Below are 24,185 nucleotides of genomic sequence, written 5' to 3'. Positions count from 1 at the left end.
ATTAATTATATTTTAACAATCAGGTAATATTGTTACATGGCGAGATGATCAGTAAATGATCTTTCATAGGTATCTAGTGCTCTTTTGGCGAAATATTTTACATCTTCGTCGGAATCTTGACACATCTTAATTAGTGCGCTAATAAATTATTATGTTTCGGAATTTGGGTTTTAATGTGCATATATCTGATCTATATATTTAGTACCATTTTGCTTGAAGGAACAGTTCTGGTTTTTCATTTTTATATATTATGAATATGTTTGCCAGTGAGTTTACAGCGACAAATCGTATATTTGGTATCGTATCCTACAAAATTTAATTTCCTCATCAAGTACCGTTAATGAGTTGAGAATCAATGGGATAATATGTTCAATGGTGTTTTCAACATCTATTGATTTAGCCACCGCCTAAATTATTAATTAAATTTGCAACATAAATATTATCTTAAACTTACAACAAGTGACTGTATTATTACGATTTTGATGGAGCTTTTGATTTTATTTTTTTTTGTGTATGTTGACTGTCTTGGAGTTAAATACATCGTTTTTAGTTCTGATAAAATGAACTTGACTGCCCATATACTTCCGCATTCATTACAGATTTTTTCCAAACTGATTAAAACTGCATTTCTGACCTTCCAGACATCGTCCACCAATAGTCTGAAAAGTACGTTTAGGAAACTTTGCTCAAATATTGTGGCTCCGAAATGGCTAAAGAAACTTGTTAGTTGCTCTGCTATGACAAGTCTGTTCCTCCAAATTGAATTATCAATTGATGTGTCGATGGTTTCAATAAGTTTCTCTCCTATCATTCCGTAGAATTCCTCGCGATCAGATATCAAATGTATGTTTTCAACAACTCTAATAAACCATTAAACTTATTAATTGGATACCTCAGTCTTACTTCCATTGACTCATCTGTCAAGAGTAGTTGTATTGTTGGTCTTAGTATTGTCAGCACATGCTTCTTTTTAAGCTTCATTGCGAAGAGTGCGAGTGTTTTACACACGCTTTGTCTTATATCTTTATTTGACTTTTTCGTCAAATTATCTAGTATTGGTACGTACGACTCGATTAGTTCCTGTGAAAGGATTCCTGACCAATTTGAAAATGATCGAATTGATGACGCTTTTACTCTGTCGTTGTTATCGCATAGTAAATTTACATGGGAATCGAACAAATTATCCTTAACTACTAACTCATCAAAAGTCTCATACACCTACATTATAAATTGTTGTATATTCAACTTACTTTTATAAAATTTAGTCCAACAAACTCTCTTACTTTCCATGATGTATCCTCCGATGCTGCCTTTAGGAGTGGTATATTCAGGTTTAAGTTCTGTTCTGATGTGCATTGCTTTGCAAAAACTAGGCAACTATCCACCGCCAGCATTCTTATTTCTTCTTCGTTATCTATTGACATGTTTTTCAGAACCAGCCAGAACATAGAGATTGCGTGTTCTGGTTCTACTAATGATATTACATCTTTAAGATTTTTTGCTGCCGCTATTTTTACTGTCAGTGTTTCCGAGTCACATAGTTTTTGAAATGCTCTATTTATCATTAAATTAATTTTAAAATTACTGTCTAAGTTCGTTTTGTGATTTTTCTGAGGCGTATGAATATATTTTCGGTATTAGGTAACATGCTGATGTAGCGCTTGGGAACCAATCGTCTAAATACCTTTATTTTTATTAAACTTACTTTCCACAAATGATCCTATCATTGGGCATAACACTGAGTTAACAAGTTCTAGACTCGAGTCCATTCCATTTTTTTTCGATTTGATTGAGCTATCCACTATCAGCATTACAACTTTTATTGCCTAAAGATCAGATAAATTTTAAAAATACCTTTTCTCTTATTTCTGGATTTTCGTGCGATAGGAAAAACTCAAACCCTTTAAAAATTAAAAGTAATGTTTCGATTTCATCTACATTTTTATAAAGAAGGAACCAGGAATCACAGAATGAAGGTAATAATGAAATGTCAGCTGTTTTTTGCAAGCCTATATATAATTATTATCCTTAAATTATCCAAAATATTTAAATAGAATATTTATCTATTTATATATATTTATAATTTGTTTGAATTTAGTAAATTACTTGATAAAAATGGAACCAAGTATTCATGTGTTACATCCGATCCCAAATGATGTGACAATAGATGTACTCTTTTAAGAGAATATCTTGCTGCATCACCTCCTAAATTTATACAATGGTTAAACAGTTTTATATATTCATCGTTATCTACAAAATCGATAAATTTTTTTTCATATATGTAAGATTCCGATTGTATTGAGGAAGATTGTTCTAGTGAATTTATAGAATAGGTTTTATGTGAAGCGCATTGAGAGGGAATCGAATCCATACCATTTTATGTATATAAATTAATGAACTAAAATTTAAAAAAGTATAACAATAAATGAAATAGTCGATGATAATATCGGGTGATAGAAATTTTTAAAAATATTTAAAAATTAGTGAATAGGATACACATTTGTTAGAATTTTAATTAATGTAATTAATATTTGTTTATTTATTAAAATATTAATAAATTTCCCCATATATGATTGATAAACATATAAATGTGTAATTTTCATATATATAAAATATTAATTTCATATTATAATATTACATAAATGTTGAATTATATTATTTAATGTACAATATTTTTAAAAGAACCTAATAGGTTTTTATTTGGAAACAAAATGCCAGTTTTATTTACATTTATTAATAATCGTAGTATAATCCTACAATCCTTTACATTATTGTTATTTTTAATAAACATATCGCAAGTTCATGTCATTATTTTGAATAAAAACCAACAACTTTCTCATGAATTAAATCCAAAACTAAATTTGTTCTCATTTATTAGGACTCCATCGCAAACATCAAAGGTATTTTTAATAATCAAATGACCTTCCAATAATCAATATTTAGTTTCATAGTTTAAATGCCCAGGTTCTTTCTGATAAGAAGGTAATGCTTGAGTAAATTATTAAAATTAATAGATTTCTGGAACTGAAGAATTGTTAACTGAAAATAATGTGTATAGAGGCTCATTGAAAAATGGAATAAAATACTCATTTTACAAAAAAGATACACCCACAATTGAAGCATATTTACAAGTATGCTCAGGAAGCGCAGATGAAAAGGATAACCAAAGAGGAATAGCACATTTATGTGAACATGTAACATATATGGGTAGCAAGTGAGTTTAAAATAAAGAATTCCAAAAAAATTAATAAAAATTTTAGCAAGAGAACAAGACTCTGTAAATACGGAGTTAAAACTAACGCGTTTACTGATTACAATCAGACAGTATTCTTTATAAAAACCGATAGTGATTTGGGCTGTAACACAAATAAGGAAACGTTACATAAGATTCTGGATACACTGTTGGATGTTGTAGAGGTAAAATAACATTTTATAAATAAATTCATATAGACTCCAACACAATTTAATCAATATGAACTGGACAAGGAGAGAAAAGCAGTTTTATCAGAATCGAAGATAATAACGACAGCAGACTATTACAAAAATTGTAACACAGTGAAGGCAATTCATAGAGAGAACATGTAATAAATAATATTCTAATAAAATGCTATAGATTGCCTAAGAGATTCCCAATTGGTGACCTTAATATGATGATGAAGTATAAAGTTGAAGATCTCAAGGAATACCATTCTCAACACTATATACCAGATAATATACAGTTGTTTATACAAGGTAACGTTGTATATTCAATTTGTTATAGGAAACCTTGACGAGTTGGAAGTATCAGAAACGATAAATGATCTGTTTTCAAAATTGGAAAACCCACCGAATCTTAAAAAAATAAGATTACTTTATAAAAACACTGAAAAGGCGAGGTAAATTAATACATAGAGTCACTGAGTCATAGGAGGAAAGGCTTACCACCAGTAACACATATATATAACCAGAAAGGTAATGAAATTTTCATTTAATTAATTCTTAGAACCAGTGTTTGATTTATGGACTTGTGACAAACTGCCATGTTTTTCATTTGAAATATTAAGGAAAATGCCTATCCCAGCAGTGAGGACATTCTCAGACTACTACAACTTCATACTAAACAAGATAGTTTACAAGATCCTAAGCATCAATTTCATGATATTTAAAAGAGACACACAGCTATATAACAACGTGGAAGCTAACGATTATGACTGTGTAAACGAAGGGTGTAGAATAAGATCACTGGATATAAAGTGTGATACTGAGGGTTGGAAGAATTCAGTGTTCTACGTCATCTCTGACATTGGGAATTTCCTGGGAGAAACAGTGAGTAACAAGTTTTTGGATTATGCAAAAGACTCACTGCTGTATGATTTCGAGACGAAAAATTATGAAGAAAACAACTCAATTAACTTTATAGAAAATGACATATGTGACAGAGCAAACCTAGATAAGGATGAAACAATAAAGTTAATTAAGAGAAGTTATGATGGAATCGACCCCCAACACGTCTTACAAAGGGTAAATGATATGTTTAGCTGGTATAAAGGTGATTTGAAGGGTCTAAAAGTTCTAGCAACAACACCAGTAGGAAGTTAGTTTCTGTTAACATAATAAAGTAATTTAGACGTTACATTGGAAGAAGTAAAGGAAGTGTTTAATCAGGCTACTAAAGCAAAAATCAAATTTAATAGTTTGCAAGTAAATGTGAGTTTGTATAATAAAAAAATGAAATAGTTACCTGACCACTTATTGGACAAGGAACATGTTGAAGCGATAAAATCAAGGTCTAGCACAAAAATACTACCACAACTAGATAAAAACTACCACACGGAATCATTTGATTATGAAAAGTATCTTTCAAACCTGAGTGAACAGGACAAGAACCTGTTCAAAAAATATTACACGGACTTCAAGGAATATTTGGAATTGTTGAGAGATGTAGAGCTATGTGTTCCAAAGGCCAGAAGAGAAACTCCAGAGCTCGAGTCTATTCTAGCCCACAAATTCGAGTGCAACATGAGTCAACAAGAAAATGCACATCTAATGTACAATTTAATACAGGCGAATAAATCATTGGTAAGAACAAAACCTTGTGATCTATATAAAAGTACCCTTACAAGTGAAAAAACTGAAGAGACTAATAATGATAACATTGAAGTATCGAAAAGTGATTATAAAAATACAATGAATGAATCACTTTCTGATTTATATGACATGTACATGTTGGAGAATAATGTTAGAATCAATTGCAGGCGTACGGAAGATAACTCGGTATATCTGTCGGCAAATATACCAATAACGGAGTACATAAAAAATAACATTCCCTCAGAAATCACAGGAGATTCTGGCAGGGAAGCCATAATTAAAATGAATAAGCTGATGGTATTACTAATAACAACAAGTCTGATGGAAAGCGGATCGATGGGATCATTGGACAGGAAGCAAGTGGAACTATTCTGCGAACTCAACTCAATAAATGTCAACATTTCACTGAACTATGATTACCTTAATATTGCAATACACGTACCATTCACAAGTAAAAGTGAAGAAAAAAATGTAAAACCCCTGGAATACTCACTGCAAATTTTAAATAATATACTAGAAAATTATAGTATAACACGAGACGAAGTGGACAGAGCAAAGCAGAAACTCACATCAGATCACCAAAAATACATCAAAGATATTAAGGTATTACATATAGTTGGAATTAACTATTTAATGATTTCTGTGTTGATTGATGTTTAGAATTATGGAATTGGTGAACTGGTCCATAATATGAGTGGAGGGATTCTGGGATTTGACGGACTGGATATGGATAAATTAGAGCACATTAAATATGAAACAGTTGTGGAGGAGACGAAAAAATTATTTAATAGCACCCCAAAGGAAGTTAATGTAGTGAGTAATTTTGAACTGAAGAAGTTGAGGAAATACGTTACGCAGTATCTGAGTAGCTCATTAATTGTGTCAAGAAATAAAATCGACAATGGATCCAAAAGTGAATTGAATCCACTAGAATCTGATAAATCATCGAGTTCATTGAATTTAAATAAGATGGAATCTGACATATATTACAGAAAGAATATGGTTAAGTATTTTGATGATGTTACAGATAAAGCAATCGTTCTGGCGGGAGGACACGCCGCAAATGCCAGCGGATTTATACCAGACGGAACACACATTTCAAAACTATTGGAAAACGCATTGAGGTATCTCCAAACAATTTTTAATAATAATATTTAGAGACTCGTCGCAAAAACAACAAGATATCGGTATAAAGTGGTGATGAGTAAATGATTTATAGATAAATTGGGAATACTAAGAAGAGAGTTGTGGATGCATCCTGCGTTCGCTAAAGCAGCTTCTGACCTGTTTTCAGAGGTCCTGAATTCAGATTTATTCATGAACGTAATGAAATAATTATAGAATAATATTAACCCTTACACATAGATAAATAAATAAATGTTTAGTTGAGGACAATGAAGAATTTGACATACGATACGAGGGTAGAAGTAGTGACAAACGACATTAGTGACAGCTATTTTGTAATTTCAGCATTCAGCAATAAGAGAAACTATCCAGTGATTTTAACAGAGATAATTAACTACCTGAAGAAGCTGTCAAACCAGGAGTTTGACTTCAGTAAGACATACCTGGATAACTGTAAAAAAATCATAAAGGGGAAAATAAAAGAAAGAGGACCAATGTACTATGCAGGAAACATGTCTGGAATACAGTTGGAGCAGGCTTTAACAAAGAACATACTCTCAATAACTGAATATGAGAAGGTGCTCGACCAAATAACACCAGAAGATTTCACGCTTTTGATGACGTCGCAAGGATATGGAATCGACCCACATAACCTGTACACCAGAGTATTGTACTCTGGTGAGTAAAAAGCTGTGAACTGAATTTAAACCCAGTGAAACATAAAATAGTGCTCAATGTGCAATAATGTAATAAAATTAATCTTTTTAATAAAATTACAGTATCAGATTATATTAAATGGGTATTTGATTAGCCATCCTAAATAGGTGCATGAAGTTGTATTTTTTAGTGAATTCTTTAGAGTCTTTGAATGGAATGAAATCTCCACCAGAGTTTAATTTCCTTTCAAATTTGGAAACCTGGGAAAGAACAAACGTGCAACCCTCATCAAGCTCCTGAGAAGAAACAGACTTTAGGAGTAACTTGGTCTTCTGCCTTGGCTTACTCAGCACATTTTGACACCAATCAAAAATCTATATAATTTATATAGATTAAGTATAAAAAACTAATTAAATTTTGTGGGAATCTGTATAAATACCTTTTGAGATTGCTTTAGTTCATAAGACTCGTTGTGGGTAACGGAGTCCAGTTCCCAAATAACAATGGCAGCCCTGCCAAATTTATAACTCAATTCTCTGACAAATTGTTTGAATTTGTTGTATTTCTCGTCCATATCAGGGTCAGTGTCTGATTTAGTGTTGAAGTTGGTGAAAAGATCACTTAAATTGTAGTGGTTTAAGTAGCGAAGGAGGTATGTGGATAGAACTGAGCAGAAGAAATCCACGACAACGTAGGACCTGTAGTCGACCTTGAGCTTTAAGAAAAGATCAGAAAGCGAATAAAGTACAAATTGAAAGCTTGTAGGAAGAGAAGAAACGTCCAAACTAACAAGTTTGAAAACAATCTCAACCATGCAATTGTCCACCATTTCGTTCAAAACATCTTCGTTATCTGTGTTTGAATTTAAATATAGGTTAAAATGGTGATCTAGAGGATAAGTGAGTTGGTTCAAAAAATCTGAATTCTCTTTCGTCGAATAGTCTGAGCAGAAAAGAAACGACAAGATGTCACCCAAAACACCACTACTGCGTAATAAAACACAGTAACCGAAATCATTCAATGAATTATTCATTTCAAACTAAAAATTAGTTAATAATAAAAACGGTTGGAATTAGTTATATTGGTGTTACATTTGAAATGTTGTTAAAAAGAGTTCCTAGTTGCTCGAAATGGTTAGATAAATTCAGTAGATGACGAACCAGCAAACTTCTATCGGGCACTTCAACAACCTAAATATTAAATTATTATAATGGAAATATGTTAAGAAATAAATGGTTTTGAATTAGTTGATAGTACCTTTAGGAGTTGAATTAAAGTGCCCATTTTAAAATCTGATAAATAGTGCCAGAGCTTAGTTGCGGTATCCAGAACATCTAATTCATTTGGAGACTTATTAACCAATTTGGTAGACCCAATATTGTTTTGGTTAGATGTAACATCTGGATCTGACTTGTCGGTGGAGGGTTTTGTGACTCGGCCTACAGTTTCGTTGAAATCTTCGTACATGTTTAGCGGAGTCCAGTCAAGTAACTTATCATTACTATTGATTTCAGGCTGAGCATTGGATTCCAGTGGAGTGGAGTCCAGAGACTGGTTAGAAGCATTTGAAAATGAACGTGAAAGAGCCCTTACAGAACTTGAACTTATGATAGCGTCACCAACTAGAGTGAGTTCCTTGCCCATCCAAATTGGAAACTGGAGATAATCAGCCAAATCCTTTGTGAAGTACTTCTTCACAAGTAAGTCATAACGCTTCTTAAACATTATGAACTGACAAGGTTCCAGAGATAGTAACAAGTGGTGCAAAAAGCTCTAATAAATTCAATATAAATGGGTGAAACTAACCTGCATCCAATCAATTAGTTTTATCTGAGTGTTAACTTCACGTTTTATTGAATTTAGGTAGTTCATTTTTTTAGACTTCATTTCATCAAGCTGATTAAGTATCATCTTTTTGCAGTAGTCGATTTTATCTTCAACGCCCTTCGAGTTGGCATAGATCTGCGATGTAGAATTGTGTCTGGTTTTGATCTTTTCGGAAATTTGTGTCTTTCTAAACTTCAGTTTCTCGTCGGAGTCTGAATTCTTCTCTAAAGATAAATCGTAGGTGTCCAGAGTTGACATGAGGGGATGGTCAAAAAATGAAGGCTCACTATGCTTCCCAAATAGTATACAGTTGTTACATAGTAGAGTACAACACTAAAATATCATGAATTAATCAAACATGTAGGAAATATACTATTATACCTTTAAGCAAACCATATCAACAACATCTGTTGGATGTTGCTCACAAAGTCCAAATTGGTTAGGTGATTTTGAGCATGGGATTCTTACATGTCTAGAGAATATCCTTGTACTACTGTGCTGTTTCATATCACACACATCGCAGAAATGGGCCCTTGAAACAGGTAAAAAATATTTAAAAATACCTGTCAGAATGGCAGTACCACTTCGCCATTGATGACTCACACATTTCACAAACTGGATCTGGAACCTGAACTTTTAGGGGTGTGAACTCAAATTCAACAGCTGCATAAAGCAACACCTGAGAAGAATTCGAAAATCGGTATAAACTGTTAAATCTCTTGGGGTTGCTGTTAACCACGAGTTCTAGAGTGTTGAACCCACTAGGGAAGTCCATTTTGACAAACTCTTCTAAGCATTATTATAAGTATGATAAAAATACGCTGAGGAGTCTTTGAGTCTGGTGAGTAGCTATAAACGCGGCCAAGAGAAGCTTTGAACAGTAGCATTCTAAAGGTTCCAGTAGGGTTAGCTGCATCAAATTTCAAAACAATATTTATTAATGTGTATTAGTATGTGAAATAGAAAATTAAATAAATGATAGTTATTTGATTACCTTGAAATCCCGACGGAGGAGAGATGACACCGTATTCAAAAAGTTGTTTTTCGAAGTCGATGTTTAATAATTTAGAGCTGGAAGAGTTCTCAAATGACTGCGGAGGCTCAAGGTTATTCATATCAGACAGAAATGAAACGAGCGAGCCACCAAATTCCTAAACAATTGTAACAGATGAACGAAATGTTAATATAAAGGGTAATATGATGTTACCTTAGAAGTACTGTTCTTAAATGAGTCAAATTCGTCTTTTGTACAAAGGCTCCAGCAATTTGTAATGTGTAAGTCAGTTGTGTAAAACGAAAGCTGTAGAAAATACTCCAAAAGTGAAATTTCATCATCATCTTCCAAGGGATTAAGAACAAAGGGTAAAGATTGCTCCATTTACTATTTTTAATATTTCAGAAATACATTTATGGAAGCCTGAGAGAGAACATGAAAATAATTATGCAAACAGGCAAATTATATTTTACATTAATATAATAGAATAATAAAAAAATAATTTACAAATCAGTTGTGTAGATAATAAATTGAAAGGGAAAACAAAGAAAAATTCCAAATTGTAGTGTGTAATGTAAAATGTGTAAACAAAAAATTGTTTTTTCACACCAATTTATTCAATTTTCTAAACATAATTAAAAATAAATAAGAATAAGAATTTTAATATAATAATTTTTGAAAATTGATTAAATTAAAATCATTAATAACGTTCTTGGTTTTCAAGAATTTCAACTTGATTTGTTAATGTTACATTATTTATTTTACAATTTCAAATTAAAAATAAAATTTTTATTCATTAAAATCGCTTTGTTTATTCCTTAATAGCCTTTTCAAATTTCTCTCTCAGTATGTCACATATCTTGACCATGTCGTCAAGGCAATCCAAAAACACTTCCACAGCTGGTTGACCTAAAAACAATATTATTATATATGTATAATAAAATATTGTTGTTTTTAGCATTAAAACAATTCTCAATTTATATACCTGTAGTCTGTATTCTTATATTCATTTCAGGCTCCATTGGATGAGGAACTGAGTATCCAGCAAAAACTACATCATCCCTTTCAACTAATAATGCCCTCAAAGTATTCCCGAGTGTATGGTCCTCATTCTCTATACAAAAAGTAATATTAGGCGATTTGTGATCAACTTTATCCATTTATTCATATAATAAACTATTATAATATATTAATTGTAAAATTTTATTTATAAAATATTTTAACATAAAATAATAATATTTAAATGATTAAAAATAATTTTTTTAAATCCCGATAGATTAATTAAGAATCCAGATTCCAACTCATAATATTCAAAAATGTAATTTTAATGTTTTAATCGTCTCTTTTAGAAATGTATATTTCTTATAATGTTATTTTGTTATTTTCTTTTTAAAAAATTGATTACTTTACTTGTAATATTTAATATATCAGAATCTTCATGTGTAAAATATTTTCATAAAAGATCCCTTTTTATAATTCCCAAACAGCAATCATTAGAAAAAAATAGTTTTGATATAAGTAATAATGTTATTTACAGAACTTCAACCTATAATAATTATACAATATTTAATTTTAAGCTCTTTAATACATCTGAAAGAAGTGAAAATCATTTGACAAATACCAAACAACCTCAATCAGTAACTGATTCTTGTGGTAATAACTCTGCTGATGACGTGTTATGTGGAACAAATGAAGGTAGTGATACTTCATTAGTATCATCATTATGCTCATACGACTATGGCCCTCACTTGCTGAAACAAATTAAAAGCAGGTTGGACCATTATGAAGTCTTGACAAAGAAGTTCAAAGTTAATCCATACCCAGAAGTTCAACCTTCAAACGACTATTCTAGTTTTTCTAAGGTAATCAGTGAAAATGAGATTTTAACAAACGGAGAAGAATCAGATAGGTTCTACAAACTGTATGGCAGAGTTGAAAGCGTTAGATACGATGGTCATTTTATTGACATCATTAACTGCAGAAGGGATTTTTGTGAATACCCAACCTCAGAAATCACACTCAAGGGCCTTAGAAAAGATAATAAAATACAACTTATGTTTAGACTAGAAGAACCGATACTTGTAGATCAAGGTAAGCATACCAATGATAATGAAGAAAATGTTTTAGCCAATAATTTGGGTGGGAATCAAAATCAAGAATATCCTTGTAAGGAAGTAGTTGATTTAATAGATATTGGAGACGTTATTGAGCTGTACGGTAACGTGAAGAAGACGAATTTAGGAGAAATCTCAATAATTCCCAAGAAAATAAAGTTCCTCTCAAAGTGTTTAATACCACCTCCGAGTAAACAACATGGCTTAAAGGATGTAGAAACAAGATATAGGCTAAGGCACTTGGATCTTCTAACAAATGAACTCACGAGGTATCAAGTTCTCAAGAGATTCCAAGTAATATCAAAGATAAGAAAGTTTTTAACTGAACGAGAGTTTGTAGAAGTAGATACTCCAATTTTGCAGCATTACGCATGTGGTGATTTGGCAGAACCATTTGAAACCTACTACAAAAGGCTAAACGAGAAAGTTAAGCTAAGAATTGCACCTGAATTCAGCATCAAGAAAATATTCATGGGTCTGCCCCTCACAAAGGTATTGTTTATAATATATAAATGCTTTCGTGTTTATTCATTTAATGATTAACTTACTTTTAGGTGTTTGAGATTGGTAAGTGTTTTAGGAACGAGGGTTCCAGCTTGCGACACTCTCCTGAATTCACAATGATTGAAATATACCAGAAAATGGCAGATTACAACACAATGATTAAACTCCTGGAGGATTTGATTAATTATTTATTATCGTATGGGTTTGACGAGGATTCTGTATGCAAAAATGTGTTTGAGATTAAGTGGAGAAGTTCCAGATTCTCTGACTTGATTAAGGAATACACTGGAATTGATATAACATTGTACAGTAAGGAAGAACTGATGGACAAATTCAAAGAACTCTTGTCAAAAACTGACAATACAAGATTAGAACAAATCGAGTCATCAATGGAGGTGATTACCTGGGGGTCGATTTCAAACGAGATTTTCGAGAAATTCGTTGTTCCAAACCTAAAATACCCTGTTCATGTTACTCACTTCCCTACTCAAGTATCACCATTATCATATTTTGAATCCGAATTTTCAAAAGATAATGATTCTCATACTTTTGAGAAAATGTTCAGTCACAGGTTTGAGAGTTATCTGGGTGGTATGGAGATAGCAAATAGTTCAACTGAGCAATGCAATCCACTTAAATTGTCGAAATCGCTACTGGAGTCTGAAATTTTTGAAGGAAAAGGAAATAATATAAAGGAAAAAGAAGTTGATAGAGAATTTTTGAACGCAGCCTTCTCAGGAATGGAGCCGATGGCTGGGCTTGGAATTGGTGTCGATAGACTAATCATGTACATTACTAAAGCTAAAAACATCAAAGAAATACAACCACTTACAAGTCTAAAGAGGCTATAGATTAATTTACTACGTTGATATATGTAAAGCATATACTGATTGTATAAAATATTTAGAAATTTGGAATACTCAGTCTAGTTAATTAATTTGAACTTTGTTGTTGCTTGATTGTATTCTGGAGCGACTCTCCAAGTTTGTTGATTTCAGTGTTCAAAGTGTCAAGGTGACCCTTCAGTTTCTCGCGAAGTTGGTCAAGCTAAATGAAATGAATAAGTTTAGAATAAAAAGAGAAAATAAAGAATTGTTGTGATGAAAATAGGTAATAAAATATGGCATACCATATCTGCGTGACTAGCCAACGATGGCATAACTTCCTCAACGGTTCTCTCAACAGCAACACCTCCAATAATGCGATAACACTTCCGATCAGATGGTAGCTTTGATAAGTTCTTAAGAACAAGCCTTAAGAAAGATATTAATTAAAGTATATGAAATATTATATTTATATAAAAGATAGTACTTATTCAGAATAATTATTAACTCATATTGGCTAAATTAGTATTAATTAATGTAAATTACCTATGTTCAGAGGAATCTTGCGAAACGTCTTCCATTTGGCCGAGTAGCGTAACACGCTCCTTTTCAAGCCGTTTCATTGTTGCCTTCATGGCATCAACTGAAGTCATTTTGGATATATTAAATTACAGCGAAATTTTAATTTATGTAAATAATAATAAAAAATGTTTATGGGTTTATTTATTTATTTTTCTGAAAAATATCTACCACAACAATAAGTACATGGATGTGTGGAAATAAAAATTAAACTACATTAATAAATAATTCTCTGCATTTAAAAATGAGGTTGATTTCCCAGATTTATTCTGGTTCTTTTCTTCATTTCTTTTACTTGACTCATAGTATGCTGCGCAAACTCTAACGTATGCTCTTCTTATTCCGTCGTAAAAGCAGGTGTTGAGCTCCCTATCACAACGATCAATTGACTGAAAATGATCTGTTAGAATTGAAACATACGTAATTTCTTCTAAATTTGTTAAATATTATAGAGTGGAATAGCACATTTCTTTGAAATGGTGACTGCGTTCTCAATCTAACCTTGATTGGATCTCCACTAAATATTCATTTTTAACTTATTAAAATACTTGTTGTAAACTACTGTTAATTGATTTTCAAGCTGTTGAGGGATTGATGGAAACTGACCAAAACATAGTTGATCCGCCTTCTCAACTGTTATATGGTTCCACCTCAAACTCAAGCTGGTTAATCCAAATGTTATTATCATCTCCTAAAGATTAAATTATACTATTGTAATAAATTTGTGTAACAATAAATATCTATTCCATTATTACGTTCAAGCAAATTCTTAGTTTAACTGGAACGAATTTAATGGTATCGACGATTCTCTTATATTTTTGAAAGCTGATCATTTCAAGTTCTTTTGGGTCAGGTTGTTTATTCTGATGTTCAGGGTGTACTTCTTTTTGATTTTTCTTCTTGAACATACCAAAAATACCTCCTTTTCCTTTTTTAGTCTCAGCTTGTTTCTTATTGTATCTGTTAGCAGATGGTCTATCTGTAGGAATGTTTTTTCTAGGAGTTTTATCTCTAGGTTTAACAGGCTTGGGATTGGATAGATTTGTGAGTACTGAATCAGGTATCGGAGTTTTATAACCAGAAAATCTTGATTTATCCGGAGATTTTTGCCCTTTAACGGGTTTCTGTCCCTTTACCGGATTATTCTTTTGAGATTTAACTTGTTTTGGATTTGTTTTAACAGGTTTTTGAGCCTTTGAAGGCTTGAGTTCAGGCTTTGGCCTTTTGTTTAAATCACTAGTTGAAACTGATTCTTCCAACTCCTCTGAACCGCTTGTGCTGATTTCAGAATCAGAAGTACGCAAATCGTTCATTTGGGCCTTTTCCCTAAGAGCTCTCATTTGTTTTTCTCTTTTCCTGTCATAAATAACCTTTTTAGGTTTTCTATTATTCTTTTTACCACGTTTGCTGTCGGTACTCTTGGATGACCTAGAACTGACAGACATGCTGTCATCAATTTTATCTTTACCATTGAGTTTGTTAAATAATTTAAGTGACCATTTAGGTTTGGGTTTATTGTTCATGGGAATTTTATCGTCAGAACCATGACCGGTATCATCAAACTGTTTAATAAACATCTTTGAGTCTCCTGATTCAACTTCAAAGTCCTCAATGTTACCGTTAGGTTGATTTTCTACTGGTTTGTCCTCCCGTTTGTCACCTTTTTCGATTTCCTGATTTCCTTTATAAACTTTTTTATCAGATTTGATTTGATCTTTTACTTTTTTCTGATTAGGTATTACCTTTCCAGACTTTTTATTAATGATCTGTCTTTGGTCTGGAACCTTCTGTTTCCCATCGAATTGTTTAGGGTGTTTATCATTAGGTTTTTTAGGATTGTGAGGTGCTTTATTTGATTTGAATAAATTAAAAACTGAGAACCTCTTTTTCTTAGGCTTTTCATTGTATTCATTCGCATAACTCAACTTCTTCTCGTCTTCTGATAAGTCAGAAACTGTTGTTGATTCGTTTGATTTATCAAATTGTGAGCTCGACATTCCATACAGAAACTTTAGGCTCTCCTTATTATCACGCAAGTGTTCTGGTGACATTTGTACTTGGTTATCCTCAACTTCATTATCATTGGCTATATCCTCCATTTTAATCTCCCTTGAGGGTACTTTTAACTTGATATAATTCCCTCTAGGTATTTTAGATTTATCATTTTCATCCTCAAACAGATCATCCGAGATATTATTTATATAACTTTCATCCTCCAACTCATTACTGGTGTCAGATTGAACGTTTTCTACCTTTTCTTCAGAATTTGTATGAAGTGGGTCTTCATTCTTTTCAACAGTCACAACTTCTGCAGAATTGGAGTGTTTGGGGTTTTCAACCTTATTATCATCAGAATCTGGCTCATTAACTAGTATATTATCTTCTGTAAATGTCACGGCCTTTTGAAATTGAGGGTAATTTTTAACTACATTTGGGTTGTTAAATGGTTTGTATGCACCGAATTTACTAGATTTGTCGACGACGGCGAACAGCACATCAAGGTCAAGAGTTGAAATTAACACGTCATGAAAGTCAGACCTCTAAAACAATTTATGTAAATTAAATGAGAAAAGGTACCCTCGATGAGTTGATTAGTATGTTATGACATAGCTGTGTATTTGGACAAATGGGTCCTTTTTGTGAAACTGAGAACACAAACGACCTATTTTCAGAATACTTCAGCGCTCTATAAACCTTCACCATGACGTAATGGCCGATCTGATTTACATCAAATTTTAATCAGTTAGCTTACCATGTATTCTGAGAGATAAAAGGTATCTGAAGTCTCGGACGGTATTTGGAAGAACTGATCAGGACTCCCGAATGCAGTCGACAGGTACCACTCGACTTTGTATACTGAGTTGGATAACCCATGTTTTGTTTTAATATCTCTGTATGATACAAAGCTGCCTACATAACTTATTAGCTTATTTATGGGATAAGTTTGTTGTCATATTACTTACCACTTTCCATATCTCCTTCAATGACTACTGGGTATTTGCCTGAAAACTCAGCCAAAGGCTCACTTTGTTCTTCCTGTTCAATTTGTGCCTAAAAATTAATTATTCTTCTGTATCAAGAGAATGAATGTGTAATAAATCAAAGGTTTGTTACCAAATCGTACAAATTCTTCATTTCGTGCGCATGCCTATAGAATAATAAAATTAAAAGCACATACTTCTGAAGCTTATATTTATGCATACTATCATCATAGTTATGGTCTTCTATACCATCTTCTTTCTCATTAGATTGTTTAAGTGCTTTTCTAAAAGCTGTGTTCAGACTGCCGTACGTATAAACTCGAACTCCAAACACATTTTCAATTTCTGTTGATAAAAGCTTAGATTCATCAAATGAAAGTGTCGTAAAGACGAGAGGGTTTCTATTCGTAGTCCCAAAATATATCTCCAGAACCTAAATTATAACAAATTAATCATGAATATAAAAAACAGAGAAATAAACTATAAACCAAACGTTCAAAAAAATAATTTAAATATATAATTAGTCATATAATATTTATCTTACATGTTTTGTTGTTGAAACGGTTTTTTTCCTGTTTCTAAACTCGTATGTTGACTCCGAGTTAACACACTTGCTCTGGAAGCAGGAAACGTTTGTAACATCTATCTTTTTGACTTGCCGGTAACATTCATCATATAGCACAAGGTATTTATAAGGTCTGTTATGTAATGTTATGTAGAAAATGTGATCCAAAGGTCCGTAGAGCACTTTAAAATATTTGTTGCTCGACTGAATTGAGTCTCTGAGCATCTTAAAAAATTAAAACTACATTTAGGGTTTAAAGCTATTTGACTACTTTACACATTTAATTAAAATATTATATAAACACAAAATCAAACCATTTCTAAAACTAAAATGTTATATTAAATTACAATTTATATGTGTGGTTAGTTGATTTTTTCTTTTCAATATTATATATTAGATTTTCTATTTAAACCATTTTATATTTCAATTATGTTATAAAATTTTGTTTTAATTTAATTTTATACCATATGCCTAAATTTGTTCCTGTTTTTGACCCGGAAGTCCCTCGGTCTGAGCAGGACCCTTATTCTGATAAATTACTCAAACATAGAAAATGGGATAATCCTCACGTAGTTATTCCTAGCAATAGAAAAGATGTGGATTCAGATAAGCATTCCACTCGGAAGTATTTTAAGGATAAATATAACGACAACAATAATTTAGATAATAAACGGTATCCATTTTTATCTAATTTCATTTTAAATATTTTAATATATATATTGGTTTAGTGATGATACCTTTTATCGCAAGAATGTTTATGACGAATTTGACTACGCTCCAAAAAAGAAGAAGAATTTGAGTTTGAAGGCTAATGATGGAAAGAATGTACATGACACTCACAAGGATCTTAAGCATGTTAAAAAAGACCATTCAAAAAGAGAATATCATGAAAACAATAATTACAGGCATAAACATAGCCACGAGCACAGGAAACGACATTAATAACTTCGTATGATTTGAAATAAGTAGTATAAACTAGTTGAAGAGCACCGATTAAAAAATTAATTTTATGATAAACATGTCCGTTTATATCAATTTTATTAAATATTTTTATCAGATGTTTACGTTGAATTGATCTTCATCTACATTTTCAACAGATGTTAGAATCTGTTCCATTTTTTCCTTCCTTTTAGAGTAGCTCTCCCCGTTTACATTAGGATTTAGAGTTCCGGAGTGATTATTAATTAGACTAGTAACAAAATTTGGATCTGAAAGGTAGTTTTCCTGGAAGTTCCTCAATTGATCTTCGTGTTTTCGAACCAGCTCACCAAAGTTCTTTACATCTTTTTTATCCTTCTTTTGTGTTTTCTGTATATCGTGAGCCCATTTCACGTTAAGGGCAGTGCTGTAAACACCCATGGGTTGGCTAGATAAAGCAACCTTAACAAATTCTGCATATACCCTTGACTCAAAGGTGGCAAAAGCAACTCCTTTGTTAATTATGACATTTAGTTCCTGAAGTGGAGCGTATTTCTCAATCTTCTTTGTGAGTTCAATTTTTAAATCTTCCACAGGGTTACATGTGGATACGTCGGCAGTTATATCCCCTATAAATAACACTTTACAGCTGCTATTAAAGCTTCCAACTCCCGTCATATCGTCCCTGTGTTTACTGAAACGTTCACGGCCGAATATATCAACTGAGGTGTCGAGGAAATACTCGTCCTCTAGTATGGGCACTCGGTGTAAATAGTTGCACTTGCTGCCCTGACTACAGCAGCCCTTTGCGAAAAAAAGGCATATAAATTTGGTGCCTGAATCATCCACGGAATGTTTCGAGTTGGCTCTTGTATAGCCTGAATCAAGTTCAGGGTCACAAGTGTACATGGCAGGTGCGAGGCTTGTTCGTCCGTTCACATAATCACAATTTCGTTCACCAGCCCATTTATTATACCAAATGTTATAGGTCTGATTACCTTCAACGTAACATGAATTTGCGTAATCCTTAACCTGAACCCTTGCAGGTCTTGATAATAGTTCCTTTATTCTATCAAGTCTAAAATCTTCTTCACTAACATATTCTGGTTCCTCTTCTACTGACTCCACTGGGATATAGGTCTGGTTCAGAGGGACTCTTGAGTTATTTATAGATTTTTCAAGCTGTAGAGAGTCCACTGATTCTCCACTAATGTGGCCAGATGCGATTTGAAATTGTATTATATTATTTATGGCATCAATTGAGCCATACCCATTTAAAACTAAGCCAGGTTCGGTTTCTCTCCTCTTAACTAAACAAGATTATTTATAAATATATTATAGTAATTATAATTAAGAGTATTTTGAGGGATAATAAAGGAATAGAGTTAAAACAATACCTCTGGTATCTGATTCATCGTTATCGTTAGATCTCTTGGAAGATTCCATTAAAATTCAACAAAAAATACTCATATTAAAATATTGATAATATATAATTCTAATTTAAAATAATCATAACTGAAATTCTAAAACACAGAAGCACTACTTACCATATAATAAGTTCATAATATTTTAAATGTTATCATTATCTAAATCATTTTAATTTATTTTTAACACATATTTAATTTAATTTTGAATTATAAAGTTTGTGTAAATATGTAATTTGGCCCTAATAAGAAGCATATATTCTGATTGATTAAAATTATTTTATTATTCTAGTGATTTCAGAATATCCAAAAATTCCTTCTTGAGCGAAGCACCCCCAACTAGAAATCCGTCAACATCACTGCACTTTGAAAGTTCAAGGCAATTTTTCTCGTTCACCGACCCTCCATAAACTAGTCGGACCTTGTCGGCAACATCTCCAACTAATCCCCTCACATAATCCCTCACAAACTATTATATAATTGTTAACACTTCAAATAATGGATGAGGAAATTGTTATAAGGTTATATAAATAGAATGTTAATATATATAATGATACCTTGTGTGCCTCTTTAACCTGGTCAACAGTTGCAACTTTACCAGTGCCGATTGCCCAAACAGGTTCATAGGCTAATACTACTTTGTCCCAGTCCTTTACATGTTTTACAAAGGCATCAAGTTGTCTCTTAAGGACATTCTCTGTCTGGCCTTGTTCGCGTTCAGACAATGTTTCGCCAAAGCAAACTACTGCATTTACACCGTTTTCTTGTAACATCATAACTTTTTCACACACGTAAGAGTCGTCCTCGTTAAAGAGCTGTCTACGCTCAGAGTGACCAACAAGTGACCATTTTAGGCCGAAATCTGTAAACATAGTTAAGCTCAATTCTCCAGTGAAGGCTCCAGATTTAGACTGAGAAACATTCTGGACGCCAAGTTCAAAAACTTCACTCTTCAATTCATTTCTAGTATGTTCGACATAAAGAGAAGGTGGAAATAGTACGACATCTAAAATTATATATGAATCTAATTATTTAAGTAATAATTAAATATGTAGATATAACAATAATTAAGTTTGAAATATTAATAAAAGGCAAGAATGATGAGGAAGACGTTACCTAAATTGTTGTTTTTCGTTTGATGTCTATTAAAATGTAATAAAAGATCGGATATGGATTGCTTAGTTCCATTGCATTTCCAATTCCCGCCTAACCACTTTCTTCTACTTACCATTTTAATTCTTTAAAAATCTAATTTGTAACTTTATATATTTCAAGTAAAATATAATGAATCTTTTTATTAAACATCTCAACAACTTCCGTTGGAGTGTAAGTACACCATTATTTGAAGATCCATAAATTATCCAATTTTCATATGGATAACTTTGATTTATCAAATAATTTAACCAATGAATAAAAATATGGTTAGATCTCATAGATGTGTTATGTAAATGGTTCACACCAATTACCAGCTTACTCATACTGAGGCTAGAGATAGACTCATTTCCTTCCATTCCTCTAAATTAAGGCCAAACTCTAATGATTCTAAGGTTAGTTTATTTTTTATTCTTAATTCCTAACTAATAATAGTGTTGTTTATGATTTTAACAATTTTCTGCTTAGTTATCTTATTCATCGTTACAATAATACATTTATAAGATCGTTTTTTATTATATTTTATAGAAATTGAATCTAAATGATGAAGAGTGTGTATATCTACTCGGCCTTATGGCAGGGGAGTCTTTTTTGTTTAACAAATCTGTAAGATTGAAGGTTATTAGGTGTGTTTAATTGCCAACAATGTAGTAAAATTCTTATTTAAATCGCTAATGTATCTACAGAGGATCGGCACAGATAGGAGGCCACATATATCGAGTAATGGAAAGTTATCGGAAATTTATAGTACCACCATGGGATCCCTCAGAAAGGATATTATCACTGTGTTTAGAAGATACTCCAAATTCACAAACTCGTGATGAAACTAAAACATGTAAATTTTGTGAAGATATTTTGACAGAATTCCACGGCGGATCATGCTGTGAGTTTGTTTCAAACTATAAGTCTCTAAGAGCCTCGTTCATGTTTGTTAATAACATTTTATACAATTTAGGAAGGGATTAGGAATAGAGTATGAGAATAGCTTAGGGAAAGGTAAAAAAACCAATAAATATGATGAACATATTAAATATTATAAATCGCAAACTGGAAAGGTATTTTGGATATTTTATCTAATTTCAAATTTTTTAGGATTATGATACGATTGTTATGTTAACGGAATATTCGAGCTGTTTTGGAACAGTGAAAGTCCCAGATACTTTAGATACAATTTATCCACCAAAAATTATCAGTAAACAAATGTATTCTTATCAGAAATATTATATCAAATATAGAATAATTTTAATTATTTAATTGTTATATATAATTTAGTTTTTCTGTGTATGAAAGGTTTCTTGGATTGTGTGCTTCTGGAAACCCAGTAATAATGTTACACGGAGATAAAAGTTACGGAAAATCAACACTAGTCGCCTACACAATCAATTATTTGCTCAATTTCGTCTCTAACGTATTATTTTAAAGATAAAATGGCTGAATAAAAATATAAAACTATCATTTTGTGTAGGTGTTTCTAATGGATGTTGATGTTGGACTACCATTTTTATCACCCCCTGGATTAATCAGCCTTACCCTCGTATGTTCATGGTTTCCGTTTCTTATTAACTTAATATATTGTTGAATCTCATTTAATAATTTAATAGATATCAGAGAGTGTGACTACACCTAGTTACAATTTGGTTGGGAATGCCAAACCCATGATTTCATTGCTGTTAGGAGGTAAACCTTTTGAAAATTAACAACATTTCAGATATTAAAGTTTCAAACTCGCCTCTTTTTTTAACACATGTAAAAAAGTGCTTTGACCTATATGAAAAGACTAAGAAGAACGTAAGAGCTCCATTGATTATTAACACCTTTGGGTGGATAACAGGAATGGGTTTGTACTCAGATCAATTAAATTAAAATATTAGGAGCACAAGTGTTGGAAGCAATCGCCTCAATAACCAGAGTTGAGATGTTGGTGAAGCTTTTAAACTTACCAAAGGACCAAGTAAGTGTAATGAGTTTAACCTAATTATACAGGCACTTGTTATTAATAGCCACGAGGATTTGAAGGAAAGATTAGAAAAACTTAACATGCTGGATGGAGAACAGCTACAAAAACCTACACAAGAGTATAAAATTGACACATATCCATCATTCACTGAACTAGTACAAAGACTAGGAGGAAGCCTGCCACGAGATAAGTCTGACAACGAATACTACATTTCATCCTTCCAAAACTATTTACACTTGCTTAAAAACTTCAAATTCGGTTCTAAATGCAAATTGCACGATTTCTATGGAATCACCCTGTAATTTTTAGCTAGTTTATGTTTTCTTTCTGCATATAACAGTTGTTTTAGTAAGAGAGAATTGGTCCACCCTTCTGATACAAGGTGGCTTAGGTTGTGTTCCTATTTGAATAGGGGATTTTCAGAGGCACTTCACTTTCCGCAGTTCAGACATGAGGAGTTTTTTGGAAGTGTAGAGACCTATAACTTTAAGCGAAACGTAAAGTTCCCAGAAAAGTTCAGCCCACCGTCACAAATTGAACTTGATGCCAACAACTACACCTTTGTTACACAAACTGACATTATCCCATATGATTATACACAGGTTGTATTTTATGCAGTTATAAATATAATGTTAAAACGCATTAAATGTGCTTAAATATATAACTAAAATAATTTATAGTTGGTTCCAATGATAAATGGTTGTCTGGTTGCATTGTGTGAAGGGAATTCAAACGAGACCTTTAGAAGACGAATTCTGCATCACTGGAGGTTTATATGTTACGCATATGTACATTATATGGACCCTAATACACTGACGGTATGGACTATACAGTTATTTTATTTGTTAATTCCATAAATAAACTGTAATTTCCAGCTTCTGGTATCATATCCATGTAATAAGGAAAGGAAAGAAATAACAAAAAGTAACATTATTGTCTTATGGTACGTGGTAATAATATCTAAATACTTATTAAATTACATAACTATGTGTTTTGATCATGATTGTATTAGTTTGGCGTATGGATTTGAGCCACTACCGAGCAGGCTATGTCCACTCAACAGTTACCCCGCGACAAATACACCTAAGCTGGAACACTTAAACTCTGAGGTAACCCAAATTCACAAATAAACCAATCATAGATGTACCCATTTAGAAGAAACGAACTCTTGCATATGGTAGGAGCGTATGGCGCAGGAACATCAGCACCTACACAAAGAGCAAATCTTAAAAGATTACACAGAGAATAGTAATAATAAATCCCTCAATGTAAAATGTTTTTAATAATATATAATATATGGTTTTTATTTAAGTGAGAATGGTGATGGAAATACGGTTAAGTAGGATGATTCCTAAAATGTGTAAATATATTTGCGAAATATTTAAATAAATAAAATAAAATAAATATTAAAGAGATCTATGGTAGGCTTTATAATAAAATATAACATACATGCATTTAAAATTAACTCCACATGTGTAGTGATATATTTTTTAAAAT

General features: G+C 32.2%; 11 protein-coding genes across 11 annotated transcripts, besides 3 other annotated features; 4 read left to right on the top strand and 7 right to left on the bottom strand.

Annotated features, from left to right (window-relative positions):
- Positions 1–32: 32 nt before the first annotated feature.
- On the bottom strand, positions 33–2,371 carry TA08640 (phosphorylase phosphatase, putative; the record flags this gene model as incomplete). The annotated part of the gene is made up of 10 exons (XM_948045.1): positions 33–138; positions 206–306; positions 336–407; positions 455–860; positions 893–1,218; positions 1,251–1,554; positions 1,586–1,676; positions 1,706–1,826; positions 1,855–2,009; positions 2,107–2,371. 10 exons carry the CDS (start codon positions 2,369–2,371, stop codon positions 33–35), a joined length of 1,947 nt encoding a protein of 648 aa, XP_953138.1.
- A 340-nt stretch (positions 2,372–2,711) lies between these two features.
- Positions 2,712–2,807: a sequence feature (Signal peptide predicted for TA08635 by SignalP 2.0 HMM (Signal peptide probability 0.672, signal anchor probability 0.242) with cleavage site probability 0.237 between residues 32 and 33).
- TA08635 (M16 peptidase, putative) lies at positions 2,712–6,878 on the top strand (the record flags this gene model as incomplete). The annotated part of the gene is made up of 15 exons (XM_948044.1): positions 2,712–2,900; positions 2,944–2,982; positions 3,015–3,214; positions 3,261–3,417; positions 3,451–3,581; positions 3,614–3,732; positions 3,761–3,875; positions 3,908–3,951; positions 3,983–4,573; positions 4,607–4,686; positions 4,717–5,682; positions 5,728–6,191; positions 6,226–6,264; positions 6,313–6,363; positions 6,458–6,878. 15 exons carry the CDS (start codon positions 2,712–2,714, stop codon positions 6,876–6,878), a joined length of 3,606 nt encoding a protein of 1,201 aa, XP_953137.1.
- Positions 2,748–2,816: a sequence feature (1 probable transmembrane helix predicted for TA08635 by TMHMM2.0 at aa 13-35).
- Positions 6,879–6,983: 105 nt separating the features above from the next.
- TA08630 (uncharacterized protein) lies at positions 6,984–10,054 on the bottom strand (the record flags this gene model as incomplete). Its single annotated transcript, XM_948043.1, has 10 exons — positions 6,984–7,223; positions 7,289–7,888; positions 7,941–8,039; positions 8,107–8,622; positions 8,656–9,009; positions 9,058–9,208; positions 9,240–9,465; positions 9,497–9,586; positions 9,671–9,827; positions 9,884–10,054. 10 exons carry the CDS (start codon positions 10,052–10,054, stop codon positions 6,984–6,986), a joined length of 2,604 nt encoding a protein of 867 aa, XP_953136.1.
- Positions 10,055–10,481: 427 nt separating this feature from the next.
- TA08625 (RNA polymerases I and III subunit (RPC19 homologue), putative) lies at positions 10,482–10,830 on the bottom strand (the record flags this gene model as incomplete). Its single annotated transcript, XM_948042.1, has 2 exons — positions 10,482–10,579; positions 10,656–10,830. The coding sequence occupies 2 exons, from the start codon at positions 10,828–10,830 to the stop codon at positions 10,482–10,484; spliced, it is 273 nt and encodes a 90-aa protein (XP_953135.1).
- Positions 10,831–11,037: 207 nt separating this feature from the next.
- Positions 11,038–11,106: a sequence feature (Signal peptide predicted for TA08620 by SignalP 2.0 HMM (Signal peptide probability 0.921, signal anchor probability 0.000) with cleavage site probability 0.692 between residues 23 and 24).
- TA08620 (lysyl t-RNA synthetase, putative) lies at positions 11,038–13,139 on the top strand (the record flags this gene model as incomplete). Its single annotated transcript, XM_948041.1, has 2 exons — positions 11,038–12,276; positions 12,339–13,139. The coding sequence occupies 2 exons, from the start codon at positions 11,038–11,040 to the stop codon at positions 13,137–13,139; spliced, it is 2,040 nt and encodes a 679-aa protein (XP_953134.1).
- Positions 13,140–13,221: 82 nt separating this feature from the next.
- Positions 13,222–13,765, bottom strand: TA08615 (uncharacterized protein; the record flags this gene model as incomplete). Its single annotated transcript, XM_948040.1, has 3 exons — positions 13,222–13,335; positions 13,418–13,541; positions 13,659–13,765. The coding sequence occupies 3 exons, from the start codon at positions 13,763–13,765 to the stop codon at positions 13,222–13,224; spliced, it is 345 nt and encodes a 114-aa protein (XP_953133.1).
- Positions 13,766–13,903: 138 nt separating this feature from the next.
- Positions 13,904–17,462, bottom strand: TA08605 (uncharacterized protein; the record flags this gene model as incomplete). The annotated part of the gene is made up of 9 exons (XM_948039.1): positions 13,904–14,080; positions 14,112–14,208; positions 14,240–14,382; positions 14,447–16,231; positions 16,269–16,409; positions 16,444–16,601; positions 16,655–16,742; positions 16,806–17,105; positions 17,217–17,462. The coding sequence occupies 9 exons, from the start codon at positions 17,460–17,462 to the stop codon at positions 13,904–13,906; spliced, it is 3,135 nt and encodes a 1,044-aa protein (XP_953132.1).
- A 242-nt stretch (positions 17,463–17,704) lies between these two features.
- Positions 17,705–18,179, top strand: TA08600 (uncharacterized protein; the record flags this gene model as incomplete). The annotated part of the gene is made up of 2 exons (XM_948038.1): positions 17,705–17,910; positions 17,966–18,179. 2 exons carry the CDS (start codon positions 17,705–17,707, stop codon positions 18,177–18,179), a joined length of 420 nt encoding a protein of 139 aa, XP_953131.1.
- Positions 18,180–18,290: 111 nt separating this feature from the next.
- TA08595 (pre-mRNA splicing complex subunit (Spcwf2 homologue), putative) lies at positions 18,291–19,601 on the bottom strand (the record flags this gene model as incomplete). The annotated part of the gene is made up of 2 exons (XM_948037.1): positions 18,291–19,465; positions 19,553–19,601. The coding sequence occupies 2 exons, from the start codon at positions 19,599–19,601 to the stop codon at positions 18,291–18,293; spliced, it is 1,224 nt and encodes a 407-aa protein (XP_953130.1).
- A 261-nt stretch (positions 19,602–19,862) lies between these two features.
- Positions 19,863–21,090, bottom strand: TA08590 (triosephosphate isomerase, putative; the record flags this gene model as incomplete). Its single annotated transcript, XM_948036.1, has 4 exons — positions 19,863–20,048; positions 20,137–20,585; positions 20,696–20,799; positions 20,840–21,090. The coding sequence occupies 4 exons, from the start codon at positions 21,088–21,090 to the stop codon at positions 19,863–19,865; spliced, it is 990 nt and encodes a 329-aa protein (XP_953129.1).
- Positions 21,028–23,344, top strand: TA08585 (uncharacterized protein; the record flags this gene model as incomplete). The annotated part of the gene is made up of 12 exons (XM_948035.1): positions 21,028–21,126; positions 21,260–21,357; positions 21,418–21,657; positions 21,687–21,786; positions 21,824–21,933; positions 22,004–22,139; positions 22,197–22,265; positions 22,333–22,408; positions 22,440–22,568; positions 22,603–22,682; positions 22,715–22,986; positions 23,038–23,344. The coding sequence occupies 12 exons, from the start codon at positions 21,028–21,030 to the stop codon at positions 23,342–23,344; spliced, it is 1,716 nt and encodes a 571-aa protein (XP_953128.1).
- Between the last annotated feature and the right edge of the window lie 841 nt (positions 23,345–24,185).

Source organism: Theileria annulata, chromosome 4 (genome assembly GCF_000003225.4).
Source record: "Theileria annulata chromosome 4, complete sequence, *** SEQUENCING IN PROGRESS ***".
NCBI lineage: Eukaryota > Apicomplexa > Aconoidasida > Piroplasmida > Theileriidae > Theileria > Theileria annulata.
Note: the sequence above shows the minus strand (reverse complement) of the source record. Positions and strands in the feature narration are given on the sequence as shown.